Consider the following 18,858-nt stretch of genomic DNA (forward strand, 5'->3'; position numbering starts at 1 on the left):
ATCCGATGCTGCAGCTGGAGAGAGGGAGAGAGGGAGGGGAAGGCTGTTAGTCCAGTGCCCTGGCCCGTGGCCCGTTCTCCCCGCCCCCTCTTGGGTGCTGGGTCTCCATCCCCATCGGTGGGTTTGATGTCCCTGTTGGCTGTCGCCATGGCATTGTCCCCCCGCCCCCAGGGTCAAGACTGAGTTCTGTCCATGGGTATGGGTGCTGATGGGTGCTGATGGTCGTGCTGCCGTCCTGGGACTGTGCTGTGGCTGGGCATTTGCGGGTTGGGGTCCGCTGGGGGTGTGTGAGTCTCCCAGTCGTGGCTGGTGCCCCCGCCCTGTGGCCCATGGGTGTGTGCTCTGTGGGGTACGTACCTGACCGTCCATTGCCGCGGTCAGGGGAAGCCCGGTGGGCGGATGCCCGGCTGCTGCTCTGGGAAGGGAGGTCAATGAGGAGCCCCCCTCCTCGCTGCTGGACCCCTCCACTGTCCCGAGGGGGGGCTCCTCGGGTGGGCCCCGGGGTGCGGGGCTGGCCTCTGGCTCCGAGGCCTGCTGGGGCTTGCTGGCCGTGGTGTCAAGGGTGGCCGGGAGGTAGGAGGTGTCCCGGAGGCCCAGGATGGCCCTGAGCTCCCTGTAATGGGGGCAAGTGGCGGGGGCCGCCCCAGACCGGCTGGCCAAGTCCTGGGCCCGGGCGTACCCCTGCCTCAGCTCCTTCACTTTACTCCGGACATGATCCGGAGCACGGGCAGGGTGACCCCAGGCAGCCAGACCCTCGGCCAGTCGGGCGAATGCTTCTGTATTCCTCCGCTTGCTCCCCATCACGTGGAGCACCTCCTCCTCGCCCCAGAGCCCCAGCAGGTCTTGGAGCTCGGCCTCTGACCAGGAGGGGCCCCGCATCCTTTTGGCCCCCCGCCTGGCTGCTGGGGATGCCTGGGTCCCCTCAGGAGGGGAGCCCTGGGGGTGCTCGGGGGGCTGGCTGGAGGCCATGGGTAAAGGCAGCGGGGATTGGGGCCTGTGAGAAGCTTGCAGGGCTAGCACATGCCTGTGCTGCTGCCTGCACGCTCTCAGCTTCCTGCCACAGGAAATCCGGGTCGGTGGTGCCTTTAAGGCTGCTGCATGCGGCGACCATAGAGCCCCGCAGGGGCTGGAGAGAGTGTCTCTCAACCCCTCAGCTGATGGCTGCCATGGAGGACCCCGCAATTCTGAAGTAGCGGGACGCGGATCATTTACACACACCCTACTTCGACATTCAACATCGAAGTAGGGTGCTATTCCCATCCTCGGATGGGAATAGCGACTTCGACGTCTTGCTGCCTAACGTCGATTTCAATGTCGAAATAGCACCCGGCACGTGTAGACGTGACGGGTGCTATTTCGACGTTGGGCTGGCTACTTCAAAGTACCCAGCTAGTGTTGACGCACCCTATATGTTTCTATGTCAATTGGGAATGTTCACTGCGCAGGGGACAGCGTTGCCAACAGTTACTGTGGGCGTTGGGGCCAGGTGGGAGTGGGCCCTGGCTCTGTACCCTCAAAGGGGCGGGGCCATGAGCAGAAGGGGACTCAACCCTCAGTGCTGTTCAGACTGTGGCTGTGCCCCTGCCCCCACCCCTGACAGCCACATGCAGCTGCAGCAGGGCTTCCGTGGTTTTTCAGAGAGGCCCAGAGCTCTGTCCCTGCTGCTGCCCGCACTGGGCCCAGGGACAACTGCCCCCTTTGCCCCCTCTTTGGGAAGGCCTGGCAGGGGATATTCCCTAGTTCTATTCTTTTAAGGCATCTTAATGCTCTATGAAATATAGGATTCCTTGTGCAAAAGGCAGTCGAGCTCTGAGTATTTTCAAGCAACCTCACAGCATATGAAAGTTCGCTCTTTTAATATGAAATTTTCTAGATGTTATTCTCAGAAAAACTGTTTATATTAAACTTAATTAAAAACAACGCTGGGTGAAATGTTCACTGTAGAATAGCACCCAGCCTTTAGAATTTCATCTTGGCTGCATGCAGTCTTTTATACACACAACACAATGAAGAGAAATTCAAGAACTGTACATATTCTCTATCTTCCTCCATTTTCCCACAAAGTGCATAATCAGTGATGTGTTGGTGCAGTTTCTGGAATCATGTCAGGATTCATTCTTTCTACAACATGACTGGTATTTCCTTATGAGCTGAATTACAAAATGAAGACAATTGCTGTTACGGCACAGTGTATATACATTATTTATTTTGAAATATTTAAATTATTAATTAGTGTCATGTTTTTTTTTCAAATGAAAATGGGCCATGTTGATAGAATTTCAATGGAATATTTCACACACACAAAGGAGGGTAGAATTTGCCCCAGTTTCTCTTCTTGAGGCATGTAAACATTTCCTTTCTGGCTTTTCAGACTTACATAACGAGTGACATAGCAACCAGATCTATAGGGCAAAATTCATTCTACATTCTTACAAATGAAATTCACAATCCAGAAGAGGCGGGGAAGTCCATTAAAGTTCTTGCGAAGGTTCGATGCTACTCCTGGCACATAGCGTAGCATGCAGCTGTAATTTATTATCATTTATCTTTAAAGATGAGTGAAATATATTTCCTGTTAATGAAAGTCATATGTGTTCAGTAAAATAGATTTGTTTGGAAACACCACAGTATTTCCATTAGAAGTGCAGGTTTATTCTGGGAGAGAGCTTCTGTGAAGCAAAATTCCCAGATTTGTGGGGCTCCCTAAGTATGCCACAACAGAGGTGGATCCTGATTAGAGAGACAGGCTGTGTTTTTAGTTTCAGTAGTCACATAATTCTCATTGAGACATTATCTTGCTCCTTTTCTAGAGCACAGAGACACAGCTCCATGCCACCTAATTGTTGTTTATGATGTCCAAATGCTGGCTTTCCTCCTTATTTCTAAAGGCAAAATGTATTTAAAAAGGGGAAATGGTTAAAATACTTCATATAAAATTTCATATATTTTTCACGTAAGTATTTATTTAGTGGCCTCATGTCTGTCATGGGATTATGAATCAGATTAGGAGATCTGTGCAATTGTGAATGAGAAGGGAAGTGGATCCATTGTCTCAAAATGTGGTCACACCAAAAAAGTTAGACAGCTTCTGCCCTAAGATGATAGCTTCTCTCTGACATGAATGAAGCAAGTGTTTGGCTATAATTTTTGATGGGGGCCAGGCCAAGATTTTGGTAAGTGGTCAAGGGTCATCCTTATCTATGGAGGGGGTGTTAGGTATTGGGGTGCAGGAGGTGTGGTGTCTGAGAGGGAGTTTGGATGAGCTTCTCTCCAGCCAATAGGAACTGAAAGATTTTTCTGGGCTCGGGAGCAGCACACAAAGGCCTGCCTCCTTCATCCCAGAGCACAGAGAGCCACAGAGAGCAGCCAGCCACTTGGAGTGGGCTGCTCCCTGCCACAGAAGTGGACCACATCTTGCCCACCCCTGCCCAAACCTCTAACCTCTCCAGAAACAAATTGAAAGAAGTATCCCAACCATCATTTTCAGTGAGGGACTCTCATGCTGCTGCCTCCGGACTTGCTTCAACAGCAAATATTCTTGGGGTTGTTTTTGTTTTATTTTGTTTTTGTTTTTTTTGTTAATGGCTCAGGGTCAGTACAAACCTCATAGTCTTCCCATTTGGGAATCACTGAGGGAAGTTATTCCCATGGGTAGAATTTGGGGGGTCAGGGAGGAGCATTGTACACCCCCACCCCCGCAATCTTCAAGCAGACAAGCAGTCTGAGTGTGAAGTTGAAGCAGTTCTGAAGAGGAGACAGGAGACTTCTCTCAACTTGGGCCCTTGGGGCAGGAAGTCAGAATCATGCTTTATTAGTGTTTATTAGCACTTTAAAGACTAGCAAAATTTGCTAGTCTTTAAAGTGCTACTTGACTGCTTTTTGTTTTGATAGTGTATAGACTAGCTCGGCTTCTTCTCTGTTAGTGTTTATTAGTGTGATTAACAGGTGATTAAAATAAGAAAGGGTCGTTAGAATGTTTCTTAAATAAGTAGCCTAAATGACAGAAAGTAATTGCAGATTTTTCTATAATTGTTTCAATTATTGCATTCAGGAGGTGGTAACAAAGATACTAACATCTTTTTTGAGATAACAGACTTTCCTAGACAAAGGAAATCCTGTAGATCTAATCTAACTTGGTGCCAGTAAAGCATTTTATATACTTCCACATCAGAAAATGTTAGTTAAATTGGAGAAGATGGGTTTAATATAAGAACTGAAAGATGGAGAAGGAATTGGTTGAAGGGGAGATGACAGTGGATCAAATTGAAAGCTGAACAGTCAAGCTAGAGGGAATTCCACAGGGATCAGTCCAGGGTCAAAACTTATTTAACATTTTTATTACTCACCTTGGCACAAAAAGTGTAGATGTGCTAAAAATGTTACAGGATGCCACAAAGTTGAGATGCATTTCCAACATAGAGAAGGATCAGAATATCACAATACAAGAACATCTGGATGACATTACAAACTGGACATTCTCATAGGGATACCTGTGTTAGTCTATCAAAACAAAAAAGCAATCCAGTGGCACTTCAAAGACTAACAAAATAATTTATTAGGTGATGAGCTTTCATGGGACAGACCCACTTCTTCAGATCATAGCCATACCAGACAGACTCAATATTTAAGGCACAGAGAACCAAAAATAGTAATCAAGGTTGACAAATCAGAAAAAAAATTATCAAGGTGAGCAAATCAGAGAGTAGAGGGGTGGGAGGGAGGAAGGTCAAGAATTAGATTAAGCCAAGTATGCAAAAGAGCCCCAATAATGACCCAGAAAATTCGCATCCCGGTTCAAACCACATTAATGTATTGAATTTGAATATAAAAAAGAGTTCAGCAGCCTCTCTTTCCAAAGTCATGTGAAAATTCTTCTTCAGTAGGATGCAAATTCTTAAGTCATTAACAGAATGGCCCACTCCATTAAAATGTCGGCTGACCAGTTTGTGGATCAGGAGTGTTTTTATGTCTGTTTTGTGCCCATTAACTCTTTGTCGAAGAGAGTTTGAAGTCTGTCCACTACACAAAGCACCTGGGCATTGTTAGCATGTGATGACATATATGATGTTAGTTGAGGAACATGAGAATGTGCCTGTGATTCTGTGACTAACTTGGTTCGGTCCAGTGATGGTATCCCCAGAATAGATATATGGACAGAGCTGGCAGTGGGCTTTGTTGCAAGAAAAAGTCCCAGGACTGGTGTTCCTCTGGTATAGACTATGGCTGTTGGTGCGAATCCTCATAAGGTTGGGAGGTTGTCTGTAGGAGAGAACAGGCCTGTCACCTAGGGCCTTCTGGAGTGTGGCATCCTAATTAAGGATAGGTTGTAGGTCTTTAATAGTGTGTTGCAGTGGTTTGAGTTGGGGGCTTTAGGTAATGACCAGTGGTGTTCTGTTCTTGGCTTTATGACCTAGAAAATTCCCATCCTGGTTCAAACCACATGTTAATGTGTCGAATTTGAATATAAAGGAGAGGCTGCTGAACTCTCTTTTATATTCAAATTCGACACATTAACACGTGGTTTGAACTGGGATGGGAATTTTCTAGATCATTATAGGGGTTCTTATGCCTACTTGGCTTTACCTAATTCTTGACTCCCTGGCACCCTTCTGCCCTTCTACTCTCTGATTTGCTCACCTTGATAATATTTTTCTGATTTGTCAACCTTTATTACTATTTTTTGATTCTCTGTGCCTTAAATATTGAGTCTGTTCTGGTATGGCTATGATGTGAAGAAGTGGGTCTGTCCCACGAAAGCTCATCACCTAATAAATTATTTTGTTAGTCTTTAGAGTGCTACTGGACTGCTTTTTTGTTTTGATAGTATATAGACTAGCACGGCTTTGTCTCTGTTACTGTGTTAGTCTGTATCTGTAAAACCAATGAGGAGTCCTAAGGTACTACAGAACTTCTCTTTTTTTTTTTTTTTTTGCCAACTAGAGTAATAAAAACTGGATAATACGTAATAGTACAAAATGCAAGGTCATGCATTTAGGAACAAAAAACAAGATTTTTTTGCTATCAGCTGAGGACTTACAGGTGGAAGGGACAATGTAGGAGAAAGACATGAATGTATTTGATCACAGAATAACTAAGACCCATTTATGTGATACTGCCATTGAAAAGACTACTGTGGCCTGGGGTGCATCACAAAGTATTTCTAGTAGAATCAGGGGAGTGCTAGTACCATTTTACAAGGCAATGTGATACCTCATCTGGAGTCCTTGTGCAATTCAAACTCAAAGAGATGTGGAAAAAGGCTACTAGGATAATCTGAGGAATGGAAAACTTACCTTATGAGTGGAGATTCAAAGAGCTCAGCTTGTTTAGCCCAACCAAGAGAAGGGTGAGGGGAGATATCATTGCTCTCTAACTACATGAGAGGGATAAATACCAGGGACTGGGGAGGAGTAAGCTAAGCACTAATATGGTTCCCAAATCAGATGGACATAAACTAGCCATCAACTAATTTAAGCTTGAAATTAGGTGAAGGTCTCTAATAATCCGAGTGAAGTTCTGAAGCAGCTTCCCAAAGTAAGCAGTGGGAGCAAAAAAATCCTAAATGACTTGAGGACTGAGCTTGGTAAATTTTGTGGAGGAGATGGAATAATGTGACTGCCTACAATGGCATGAGGCCTCGCTGTGAGCTAGCAGTGAATATCCCTAAAAGCTGGAGATGGATATTAAATGCAGACAGGAGCAGCAGATTTCCAGAAATGTTGGTGGTGCCCAGAATGCACACTCCTCCCCCACTCAGAGATCTTCCTCTGCATCTGCCTAAGGTTCTGGGAGGGAGTTTGGGTGGGGGAGGAGGTGTGGGATGGAGTCTGGGTGCAGTCGGGGGTGAGGGGAGGGAGGGAATGTGAGTGCAGGAGGGGGTAAGGGATTGGGTTCTGGGACGCTGAGTGCAGGCTGTGCCCTGGGCAAGGGATGCAGGAGGGGATGAAGAGTGCAGGCTCTGGGGCTGGAGGGGATAAACAAGTTTTGGGGTGGGGGAGAGGGTGTAGGTTCTGGAAGGGAGTGTTGTGTGCAAGAGGGTGTTGGCGAAGGGGGTGCTATGTTTACCTGGAGCTCCCTTCTCTCTTTCCGCTGCTGTCCACCACATGCTCCCCCGCCCCCCATGTGTCCCCTGGCCTGCCTGCAGCCCATGTGCAATTTTAAATGGCCAAGCGGCCCTGCTGCCACCACTGCAGCACAGTGGGGCTAGAGCGACTTCCTGCTGTTCACTCCCAGTACACCAGCATTTGTGTCCTAGCAGCTCTGGTGTGGGTGGGTTGTCTCTGTGTGCTGCTCCCAAGATTCCACAGCAGGAACAGTGCATGGATACCCCTCCTCCCCAACTACCACCAGGGCCATAATGATGTGTCAGAAGCTGCTTTAGTCCAGTGGTGTCCAACGGGAATGCAAAGATCATCACACTTGTAGTTGTTATCGTTTCATATTCGCCACATTATATTGTACAAAACTTCATAGAGCTAGACGCTCCGAGCCCCTCAGCCCTGCTCTAAATAAATGCCCTCCCCCAGAACCAGCCCCCCCAGCCCTACCCCCATATTAATTCAGTGCTGGTTGGGGTTGTTACCACTGCTGCCAGGCTTCTCCCACCAAGTGGTGGGGCGCATGTGCACAGCATGCAGCTGGCACTCCCTGCATAGTGCTCTCAGGAAGAGCGGCATTTAAAGGCTCCAAGAGCTGCATGCGGCTCAAGAGCTGCAGGATGGCCATGCCTGTATTTGCCACAATGCATTGTCCTATTCGCCACATGTGGCAACTGGCAAATGTATTGGGCACCCCTGCGCTAGTCCATCTGCACTGCCGGCAGGGCCCCAAGTCCTTTTAAATTGCCTGGGGGTAACAAGAGGGCTAGGGGATGTACAGGAGTGTGAAGGGGGCAAAGGATCAGGCAGAGTGGCAGTTGGGACCAGGGGAGAGGTCCAGCTCCTAAATTTGGTGGAGCAGGGGCCCCATGTCAGAAATATTCCTGGTACCAGGGCACCATGGGCCCACATAACTTGATGCCTGTGGACAGGGAAAGAAGCTCTGAGTTACTCCAGAGAATTCTTTCCCAAGTATCTACCTGGTGGATCTCGCTCACATGTCAGGGTCTAGCTTATCACAACAGTGATCAAGAAGGAGTTTTCCCCTGTGTGATACTGGTAGAGACTGCTGAGTTTTCACTTCCTTTGCAGTATAGGGAATAGGTCACTTGCAGGTTTAAATTAGTGTAAATGGTGAATTCCCTGTAACTTTAAATCTTTATACCATGATTTGAGGACTTCAGTAAATCAGCCACAAAGCAGGGGTCTATTACAGGAATGGGCAAGGTTCTGTGGCCTGCAGTGTGAATATACTTTGCTGTTTTAAACATAGCCAATGCACTTTAAATGGCTTGCTACAAGATGTAAGAACATGTTAGTATTAGAGCTGAGGGGTTCTAATACTAGTTTAATTTTTTTTCTTGATATAGGAATTACATACAGATCACCTGTCAATTATTTCTAAGTTATCTGCAAAAAAGGTTTTGTTACCTAAGTAGGCCCTGGAATCACAGTTAAAATCCCCAAATCCACTCCCTCACATCTGAAAGAGTACCCTTGAGGGCTGGCACAAAATTTGTCCTCCCCCACACACCCAGCTACGTTGGCTTCACTGGAACTGCCTCCCACCCCAGGTACAGAAGTCAGACTACGCCTTGGTCACTTGAGAGGCTTTGCTCCAGGAGCTCCCTCAGGCTTTATCATGCCAGCAGGGGCGAGGCGGGCAAGTCCCTGACATGGTGCTCTGTGAGGAGGGGAACTCCTATTTACTTTGCACTCTTCTTTTAACTCAATCCCTTGGCACGTTCCTGGCACTCAGTTTTCTTTCCGGCCGTCTTCAGTACGGTGAACGTGCTCCAGACCAGGCTGGCAGGCCGGTGTTGCAGAGCCGGGCTGGACCAAGGCCTTTTGCAAACGCTGTGGCCAGGAAGGCGGCAGGTGTTGGGAACCCGCAAAAGCATGGCGCGCCAAAGGGCCGCACTCGCCCGCCCGGCGCTGGAACAGAGACGCTTGCAAAGGCCTGGCCTAGGTGTGCGTTTGGGAGCACGCCCGGGCGTACCGCTGCCCTCCCGTGACTGCAGGCTCGCTGAACCGTCTCAGCCTCCCGGCCCTGCTCAGTCTCGAGCCTCCGCTAGAATCGGAGCCCGGCTCTGCGTTCGAATCGCGCCCACCCCCCTTCCCACTGCCCCCGGAGGACTCTCACAGGGGCGCAGCGCCCGCCGCTCCAGCCTGGCTGGGGCGCTCACTGCCTAGCGCCAAGGGAGCCCTGCCCCCGGCTCTCTCCTGGCCCGGCGCGGGTTTCCGGCCGGGCTGTTCACGCGGAGGGACGCCGCTGGGAGCCTCTCGTTCGGTCGGGCCTGGCAGCGGCTGGTTCGCGTGCAGCAACTGCCGCCCTACCCAAGTCCCGGGGCGCCGAACGGCAGCCATGGTCCCGGCCCAGCTGCTGCGCTCTCAGGCCGTGAGTCACCGCCCGGCCGCGGCTGGGGAAGGGGCGTTCCCGGGGGCAGGCGGGGAGGGAGCGGCCCCTCGCTGGGGTTGTGCCTGTGCCCGTGCCCGTGCCCGTGCCTAGCAGAACGGGGCAAAAACCTGCAGCCACCGGGCCTGGCAAGAGTGGATGCGAATGGCCAGTACCGCGGCGCGGCTGAGAGCGGGCTCCCGCGAGCCCCCCGTAACGGGCTGGGCTCCCGCTCCCCTGCGGAACACGCCGGCGAGTCCGCGGCTTTGTGAAGCCCGAGCGTTTGTTTTGCCGGTGATCCGGGAGTACAGTCCCTGGGAAACGCTCAGCGCGACTCTTCGGGGTCGGCCTGGCCAAGCCGCCGGTCTCCGCCCCTTGCGCATTGTGTTCTCTGCCTGGTCTTCGGCCTATGTCCCTTCGCAAAGGCGCCTCGTGAACCCCGGGTCTGCAGCTTTGCCGTTCCTCCCGTGGTGCCCTCCCCCGGGGCAGAGGGGTTCCGGGCAGCAGGTCTGCAGAAGTACTGGCAGTGCCGAGAGCTCCCCCCACCTGCCCAAGGGAGCTCCCTTGTCAGAGGGTGTAGACCAGACATGTCAAACTCAAAGCCTACTGAAGGCCGCACAGATGAAAACTGATAGCTTTCAAGGCCACCAAAAATGTACTTCTATCAGAAAGTTGTAATTATTATTTATTCTAGATGGGTTAAGGTATATTTTATAATATTTTTCAAGTTTTGTTTGTATATAATGCAATCATTTCAATTTTGATTTAGCATTAATGATTTATAAAATCTGATGTGTAAATTGTTTGCTCATATATACTTTTTAATTTAAATATAAATTGAAGGTGCTGAAGGAAACAGGGAAGGACAAGGTGGTGGGGAAACAGTGTCTAAGAGAAGGAAACTGGCAGAATATACTGATGGACAGAAACTGGAATAGAGTCAGTAGGGATATGAGAAAATATACTGCTGCTATGGAGACATGGTTGTTCAGGTGAGGGGAAGAAGAGATAGAGAAGGTTATAGAAATGGAGGCAAAGGGATGGAGTTAGAGTAAGGTGGTCGTGGAAGGCAGAGGATAAAGTGCGAATGCAGGTCTTACTGGGGACCGAGAATGTTGTGCCCACCCACAGCTACAAGAATCCCCCTACAAGGGAGGATCAGCTAAAAAGTATGGAGCCCAAATGATTCTGGGGACATCTAAAAAGAAAACGGGGTGGGTGTGGAGGTCATAGGTTCAAAACAAGTGAATCAGAAGGGAACAGATGTAGGTTTGAGCTAGGAGGTGAAATGAGAGAAAAGGATTGTACAGTAAGTGGATAGTGGGGCTGTGGAGGCTGGGGCTGGGGAAGAGTAAGTGAGAAGAGCTGGTGGGAAATGGAGTGAGTTTATGATGAGGTGGGTGATGATAGGGGACAGTGGTGGATTAGCTGCTCAGCAAACCTGCTATGAACAGGGGTCCCAACCAGCTTGGAGTAACCATAAAAATAAGTAGCCAGCCCTGTGCCCAACCTGCTCTAGCTGCCTGGTACTCTTGCTGGAGAGTAGGGCATGCCCCCATACCCTGGTCCCCATCTCCTGCTAATTCATCTCTGATGGTGGGGTGGTTTGTAATGGGGGGGAAGATGAAGAATTGGAGGGAGGAGGGCATTAGTGGGGGATGTGGTGCGGAAGGTGTGCCTTGCCTTACCAAAGAGGCTGTTGCTAAACCCATCCCAGAAGCAGCTGGTCATGCCCAAGGCCCAGTGGTGGAGGAGGCTGATGTTGATCAAGAAGAGGCTGGTGCAGGGGCGCAGGTGCTGGAAGTGGACGTACAGCACCAGCAGATTGTGGCACAAGCCCAGGATGCTGATGGTAGCAATGAGCAGCGCCAGGAGCTCGAAGGTGCTGGGGCTGAAGAGGGGAAGGTCCCTGTGCTGTTCCTGCTGCCCCAGGATGGGCATCAGGCTGGGACTGCTGCCACTGCCATTCCTGGAGTACGGGATATGGCTTGGGGGCTGGCCGCCCATGGCTTCTTGCACCCAGCAGTGGCTCCTGGCCAGCTCCTCAGCCCACTGCTGCCCTCATCAATGGGAGTGAGGGGAGGAGGAGCTGCTGCCACCCCGACTCAAGGCTCCCCACCCAGGCAGGCAGGGGGTGGAGCAGCTGGTTCCCCTGCTGCATGCCTGGTGCAGGTGTGGAGGACGCCCTTACATACTTTATCAACATGTAGTTGCAGGCTGCAAAAGGAATTTGAGCAGGCCACATGCAGCCCCTGGACCACATGTTTGACATGCTTGGTGTAGATCCAAAGAGGGAGTTTGGGTGCAGGCTGTGAGCAGGATATTGGGATGTAGGAGGGGGTGCAGGAGGGAGTGAAGGGTTGGGCTCTGGGAGGGAATGTAGGTGTGACAGGGGTCTGGGATGTAGGCTTTGGGATGGAATTGAGGTGCTGGGTGCAGGCTCTGGGGTGGTGGTGTAGAATGGTCTTAGTACTGGAGGCTCTGGAGGGGTGTTTGGGGGCTGGAGAGGGTAAAGGAGGAAGGGGTTACAGATGGGACATAGCAGAGATGTGGGGTGCAGCACTTAACCTGGGGCACCCTCCTCTGGCAGTGGTTTCTAGGCTGTGGGGCCAGGAAATCTTGGGCTGCTGCCTGCTGTCACCGCCCCTGAAGCTCCCATTTCCTGGGGGAGAGGGTGTGTGTTGCGGACAGGAGTAGCATGCAGAGAGAGACAGCCTGCCCTGGTCTGGGCTGCAGGGATGTGCCAGCAGCTGTGTGCAGAGCTATAGCATGCAGGAAGCCACTCTAGTCCTGCTGTACTGCTGGTGGGACAGTGGGGGGCACTTGGGCTGTCAGAAATTGCCTGGGGGCAGCAGGCAGGCTAGGGGACACACTGTAGGGAGTGCATAGAGGCAGCAGGTGGGATAGGGGGAGATGCCCAGCCCCAAACTTGCTGGACTTGGGCATTGGGCCAGGAATATACAGCACCAGGCCCGTAGAAGTCGCCACATCTCATTTCCATTTGGGATGAAAGTAGTTCTGCTCCAGTGCCTGGTCTGTACTGCTTTGAGGTTACTAGTGGGGGTGACTGCTCATTGTGATTTGTATGCAATATGTATACACCAGTCTGTTAACTGAGTTGAGCCATAAATTTCAGGCTGATTTAAGTGTTCATGTTTTAATTTGGGAACACAATGTAGTAATTTATTTTAATTTTGCTATATTTTTCTTTGTTTCAAAAGGAATGATATTTTCTTTAGGAAAGAAACAAAAAGAATGTTAGTCAATAGATTAGATGACTTTCAGGTGCTTTGTTTTCCCATTTTGGGAAAATGTATTTGCTAGACCTTTTTAATTGATCACTGAGACCTAATGCACTAAGTTTCTGAGTGAACTACATATTCTGGGATGTCATCCAAGATGGCTATAACCTGAAATGTATGACAGAATGCAGTTAAAACCATAGAGGAGGAGACATACAGTTTTCATTCAAGGAGGTCAGTCACAAGTTTAATTAACATCTTGTTTTAATGGGTGTCCTCAGAATTGAAGTGTGTCTTCTGAAATGGTAGCAAAAGCAGGAAGGTGCATATGAATGTTTAGCATCAGGTACATAAACACCTTGCACTGTTTGCTACTAAAGTGCCATGGGAACTTTGTATATAAGAAGTGGAAAGCATTATCTCTTGTAAGTGTAAAGAATCTTGTTTGTCATAGCAGTTGGCTGAAGGAGAAGCAGAACTGAGTGTACTTGTGAGCCCTAAAGTTTTATATTGTTTTGTTTTTGAGTGCAGTTCTGGTAAAAAAAAAAAAAAATCGTCTTTTGTAAATTGTACTTTCACAAGAATGAGTTGTAGTACAATACTCATAAATAGTGAATTGAAAATGCTGTTTCTTTGGTTTATCATGTTTACAATGCAAATGCAGTAAAATTCCTTCAATCCGGCCTCTGATGGTCCAGAAATTCTGATGGTCTGGCATGCCCCAAGATACAAATACCTTGAAATTCCAGAAGTCGGAGGGCTTTTGTGGTGGGTTGGGGCTGTGGGGGGGGGGGGAAAGGGGGATGAAGCCTGGGGTGGGTTATGGCTGCAGGGGAGCTGGGGGTTGGAGTTGAGCCTGGCCATGTGGGAGTTGGATCTGGAGACATGAGGGTGCAGAAGCTGCAAGAGCAGTAAAGAAGCTGCAGGAGCATGGGGGTGAAGAAGCTGAGAAGCCCCGGGGGATAGTGAAGCTGGGAAGCATGGGGCTGCAGAAGCTGCAGGAGCGTGGGGGTGGTGAAGCTGAGAAGCCCACAGGTGGTGAAGAAGTAGCAAGAATGCAGGGAAGAGAAGAAACTGGGAATGTGCAGGAGAGGTGAGCTGCCACTGGGTGTGGGGGTGCTGATCCGCAACAGAGAGTTTGAACTAGGGGATGAGGGTTATGGTGACGTCCAGTATTTGGTAATCCAGCACGTGTCTGGTACCGGCTGTGCTAGATTAAAGGAATTTTACTGTGTTTGTAATCACAAACAATATAAAATGAGCACTGCATACATTATATTCTGTGTTGTAACTGAAGATAATGTATTTGAAAATATAGAAGACCATCCCAACATATTTTATAAATTTCAATTGGTATTCTGTTATTTTATAACAGTACAATTAAAACTGAGATTAATACTGATTAATTTTTAAATTGTTAATTTGTTTTGAATTAATCACTTGCGTTACCTGCAATTACTTGACAGTCCTAATCATAAAATAATCATATAATGGTATAACCTGGCAAAACTGTCCAGTTTGTCTGATGTATATAGCAGAGGGGCATTGCTGGCACATGATGGCATAAATTATATTGGTAGATGTGCAGCTGAATGAACCCACGATGGTGTGGCTGATCTGGTTAGGTCCTGTAATGGTGCTGCTGGTGTAGATATGTGGGCAGAGCTGGCAACGAGGTTTGTTGCATGGATGGGTCCCTGAGTTAGAGTGACTGTGGTGCGGTGTATAGTTGCTGGTTAGGATTTGCTTCAGGTTGGCAGGTTGTCTGTGGTCAAGGACTGGTCTGCCTGCCAAGGCCTGTGAAAGTGGGGGATCATTGTCCAGGATGGGTTGTAAGTCCCTGATGATGCGCTGTAGAGGTTTTAGCTGAGGACTGTAGGTGATGGCTAGTGGTGTTCTGTTGGTTTCTCTCTTGGGCTTGTCCTGTAGTAAGAGGCTTCGTGGCACACGTCTGGCTCTGTTGATCTGTTTTTTCGCTTCCTCAGGTGGGTATTGCAGTTTCAAGAATGCTTGGTAGAGATCCTGTAGGTGTTTGTCTCTGTCGGAGGGGTTGGAGCAAATGTGGTTATATCTTAGTGCTTGGCTGTAGACAGTGGATCATGTGGTGTGTCTAGGATGGAAGCTGGAGGCATGAAGGTAGGTGTCGCGGTCAGTGGGTTTACGGTACAGAGTGGTATTGATGTGGCCATCGTGTATTAGCACCCTGGTGTTCAGGAAGTGGATCTCCTGTGTGGACTGTTCCAGGCTGAGGTTGATGTTGGGGTGAAAGTTGTTGAAGTCCCAGTGGAATTCCTCCAGAGTCTCCTTCCCATGGGTCCAGATGATGAAGATGTCATCAATGTAGCGTAAATAGAGACGGGGTGTTAGTGGACGAGAGCTAAGGAAGCGCTGTTCCAGGTCAGCCATGAAAATATTGGCATATTGAGGGGCCATGCGGGTACCCATAGCTGTGCCGCTGATTTGAAGGTATATATCGTTGCCAAATCACCATTACAGGACCTAACCAGATTAGCCACACCGTCGTGGGTTCATTCAGCTGCACATCTACCAATATAATTTATGCCATCATGTGCCAGCAATGCCCTTCTGCTATATACATCGGACAAACTGGACAGTCTCTACGTAAAAGAATACACGCACACAAATCAGATATCAGAAATGGCAATATACAAAAACCCGTAGGAGAGCACTTCAATCTCCCAGGTCACACAGTAGCAGACTTAAAAGTAGCTATCCTACAGCAAAGAAATTTCAGGACCACACTCCAAAGAGAAATTTCTGAGCTACAATTCATCTGCAAATTCGACGCCCTCAGCTCAGGCTTAAACAAAGACTGTGAATGGCTGGCTAAATACAGAAGCAGCTTCCCCTCCCTTGGTGTTCACACCTCCAGATCAACTGCTGGTAGTAAGCCTCACCCTTGCTGATTTAGCTAACCTTGTTATCCCCACCCTTGCTCTGGCTTATTTATACCTGACCCTGCAGATTTCCAAGACCAGCATCTGATGAAGTGAGTCTGTGCTCACGAAAGCTCATGCTCAAAACTTTTCTGTTAGTCTATAAGGTGCCACAGGACCCTTCGTTGCCATTCCTGCTCTGTGTCAGCACACGCTGGCTTCGCTGACGCTGCAGCTATGTGGAATGACACCTGTAGTCTCTTATTTTTTTATTTAGTTTCTTGGGAAGTTTCATGAAGAATAACAGAAATAGTAATGGCTAAATAGGAAATCCGTACATGTGGGTGCACCTCCTCAATATATGTAGTTTACTTGGAATTATTACAACTCTTTAGATAATGCCTGAGCGACATCTACATTTCTGAAATGTGAAAAAGAGAATATAACTGAGTTTTTAGTTAGTGGAGGAGCAGCAAGTTGATCCCGTGTTGCTGATTAAATCCAGTTATCTCTCCACTTTGCTCCAGCGAGTACCCATTTACCACCTCTCTGGTTTTCCCCCAGAACATACATGTTCTCTGGGCTCCAGAGTATTGTGTATGGGATGGTATGCAGAGAAATTCATTGAGTTGCATGGAGAATCCTGGAAGCATGTTAATCACTTCAGACAAGCTCTGTCTCTGTCTTCTAGAACATTGTTCCCCAAGTGTGGTATGTGTACCACTGGTGGCACATGAAAGGATTTCAACTGGTATGTGGCAGAAAATAAATTGCTAAAAATCAGGAAATAACCACTGAGATGCACTGGGAGAAGGGGTACACCAATAATGCTGAAGTCCCAAATAGGGCATGTAAGTGTTTTACACTTGGGAAACACTGTTCTAAAGGGAAGCACAAGAGAGAAAAACTAGCTCCATGCCAAGAAGGGGGAGTAACCAAGTACAAGGTCACATTTGTGCTAAGCAGCCTGCAGAGTAAAAGATAAGCTGATTGGGGCCAACAGTGTAAATAGAAAATACAGAGATAGCAGAAGGAAAATAACATATTGTTTTGCAAATATCTTAACATTGTGCTAATTAGGGGAGCATATTGTACATATTCTCTAAAGTGTGTGCTAGTTTCACATTTGCAGCTTAGTGCAATAAAGAGGCTAATTTTGATATACTATACGGTTTGATCCTAGCTACCCTAAGAAATTGTCTCAGCAAAAATGCCACAATTTATGGAAAGTAACAATTCAGAGCTTCTAGCACTTGGAGACTGAAAGAACATTGTCCCTGACGTTTAATTCTCCTGTAGGTTCAGTGGAATCTAAGTTTGTTGACCTTGAAAGCAAACATGGGAGGATCACCTTTTTTCTCAGGTTTTGTCTGAGGATAATGGTTGTGGAAATGGAGCCATCTTGTTCATTTTATTTATTTTATCTTTGCCACTGAACAGCGCTCACTTACATATTGTGCTCTTACAGCTTACATAGACCCTACTGGCGTAAATAAAAAGATACCTAAATTGTGGTGTTTGATGTAATTTTATTTTGCAAATGGAAAGGTTTGGAATATAGTTTGTAGCGATATAGTCTTGAAACTGAAAGCTATGTACCTTTTACTTTGCACTACGAAGGCGATCAATTAGAGTTCAACACAGAGCATAGACCTTTGTAATGTAGTTTGTAGTGCCACCCAGAGCCCTCAGTCTGCAGCAAAGGAGATTTAAGTTGGATATTAGGAAGAACTATAAGGCTAAGTAAGCACCATCTGGAAGAGACTTCTAAGGAAGGTTGTGGTATCCCCATCATTGGAGAGGAGGATAGACAAATCCATACCATGGATGTTATAGCTATACTTGGTGCTAATTCTGATCATAGGGCTGGATTAGGTGACCACTCAGTGTCCCTTACAATCCAACATTTTTAAAATTCTAATATTATTATATTGAGATAATTTTCCTTTATTTCTTTATTATTTCCAGGTGCATGGCCGAGGAGGCTATGATTCTGATTTTAGTGATGATGAGAGTGGAGAGAAGTCCGACCAAAGGAATAAAAGGTAATGCGTTATAACACTAACATTGTGCATTGTATTTCTTGTGTGCCAATGACTTATTTCTATGTGTATGTATGCATGTATATATAAAGATCCAGGTTTTTTACCTCTGACATAGTGAAGATGTTTGTGAAAAATAAAAATATCCATTTGATTCCTAGGCTGCTGCTGCCTCAGGCTTGTCAGAGCAGGTTGTCTCCAAGGAGCAACTGAGAAAGACCAGTTCTGCCACGTCCATCTGGTGTCTGTGTGCCTCTCATTTCTCACAGCTGAGTGCTTCGTTTTTCCAAGCACTAGCATCAATGGCTGGGTTTTGGCTGCTCTGTTCATTTTCTATCTCTTTGTTACCACCTGCTAGGACTTGTGGAGCTGCAAAGAGCGAGAGATAAAAACTGCTAAGGCCAGGTGGCAGCAGGCTTTGTAGGAATAAAACACCTAACACAGAAAAAGGAAACGCTTGATTGTTGTTTAATTTCTTCTAGCCTGTTCTCTCTGCTAAGCCTGCCTTTAAGAGACCAACAAATGGGGTCAAGTTTACAAGGATTTAGCTACTGAAATGTTCATTTAAACTCAATCTTTTCAGTTTCATTTAGTGATTCATACACTTTGTGACCCTGAATTTAGCTATATGAACATCTTCTTTCATTGGGAATTTTTCTGCTATGGCACTATGCTTCCTTGACAGGTCATCTACAGCACTGCAGATTTGTTCTGAATTGATTCAGGAATTATTTTTACTTCAACGATCTGTTTCTGTGACTCTTCCTTATGCTTCTGCCAGCCCCTATTCCAGTCTGGTTTTCTGGGATTTTGTCTGGGAGGTTTTTATGTTTTCTGTAGTGGACGTTGGGAGGAAGTGTTTTGTAGTGTCTGATTGCATTTTGTATCTGACCTTTAAGGTATTTTAACCGTTAAAATAAATTTAGGAGTTTTCTTCCTCCTCTTAGAATATTTAGCAGTCTTGTATTAAATATATTGACTTTTTAGTTCAGTTTTAGTTTGTTTATCCAAATGCCACTATACTTTACATCATTCTAGTTGTTAGATGGAATATTAAACATTGGAAGCTGTTTCAAATAAATCATCTTTGATATCCTTTGTTCTGGCACACTCTGTTTAGATCTTGGTTGTACTCTCCTGAGGGATTGATGCACATTGTACTCTTGATTCATGATGAAGCTTATT

The 18,858-nt window shown here is 47.4% G+C and overlaps 1 protein-coding gene across 2 annotated transcripts in view; it reads left to right on the plus strand.

Annotated features, from left to right (window-relative positions):
- Nucleotides 1-9,254: 9,254 nt before the first annotated feature.
- LOC142016147 (protein FRA10AC1) overlaps nucleotides 9,255-18,858 on the plus strand; it is a 59,152-nt gene continuing 49,548 nt past the window's right edge. For both annotated transcript variants that reach the window (XM_075000382.1, XM_075000383.1), the window contains exons 1-2: nucleotides 9,255-9,495; nucleotides 17,600-17,676. In XM_075000382.1, the coding sequence (XP_074856483.1) occupies nucleotides 9,463-9,495; nucleotides 17,600-17,676 (110 nt within the window). In that variant the 5' untranslated portion in view covers nucleotides 9,255-9,462. The remainder of the gene's footprint in view (nucleotides 9,496-17,599; nucleotides 17,677-18,858) is intronic.

This window comes from Carettochelys insculpta, chromosome 7, assembly GCF_033958435.1.
Source record: "Carettochelys insculpta isolate YL-2023 chromosome 7, ASM3395843v1, whole genome shotgun sequence".
NCBI lineage: Eukaryota > Metazoa > Chordata > Testudines > Carettochelyidae > Carettochelys > Carettochelys insculpta.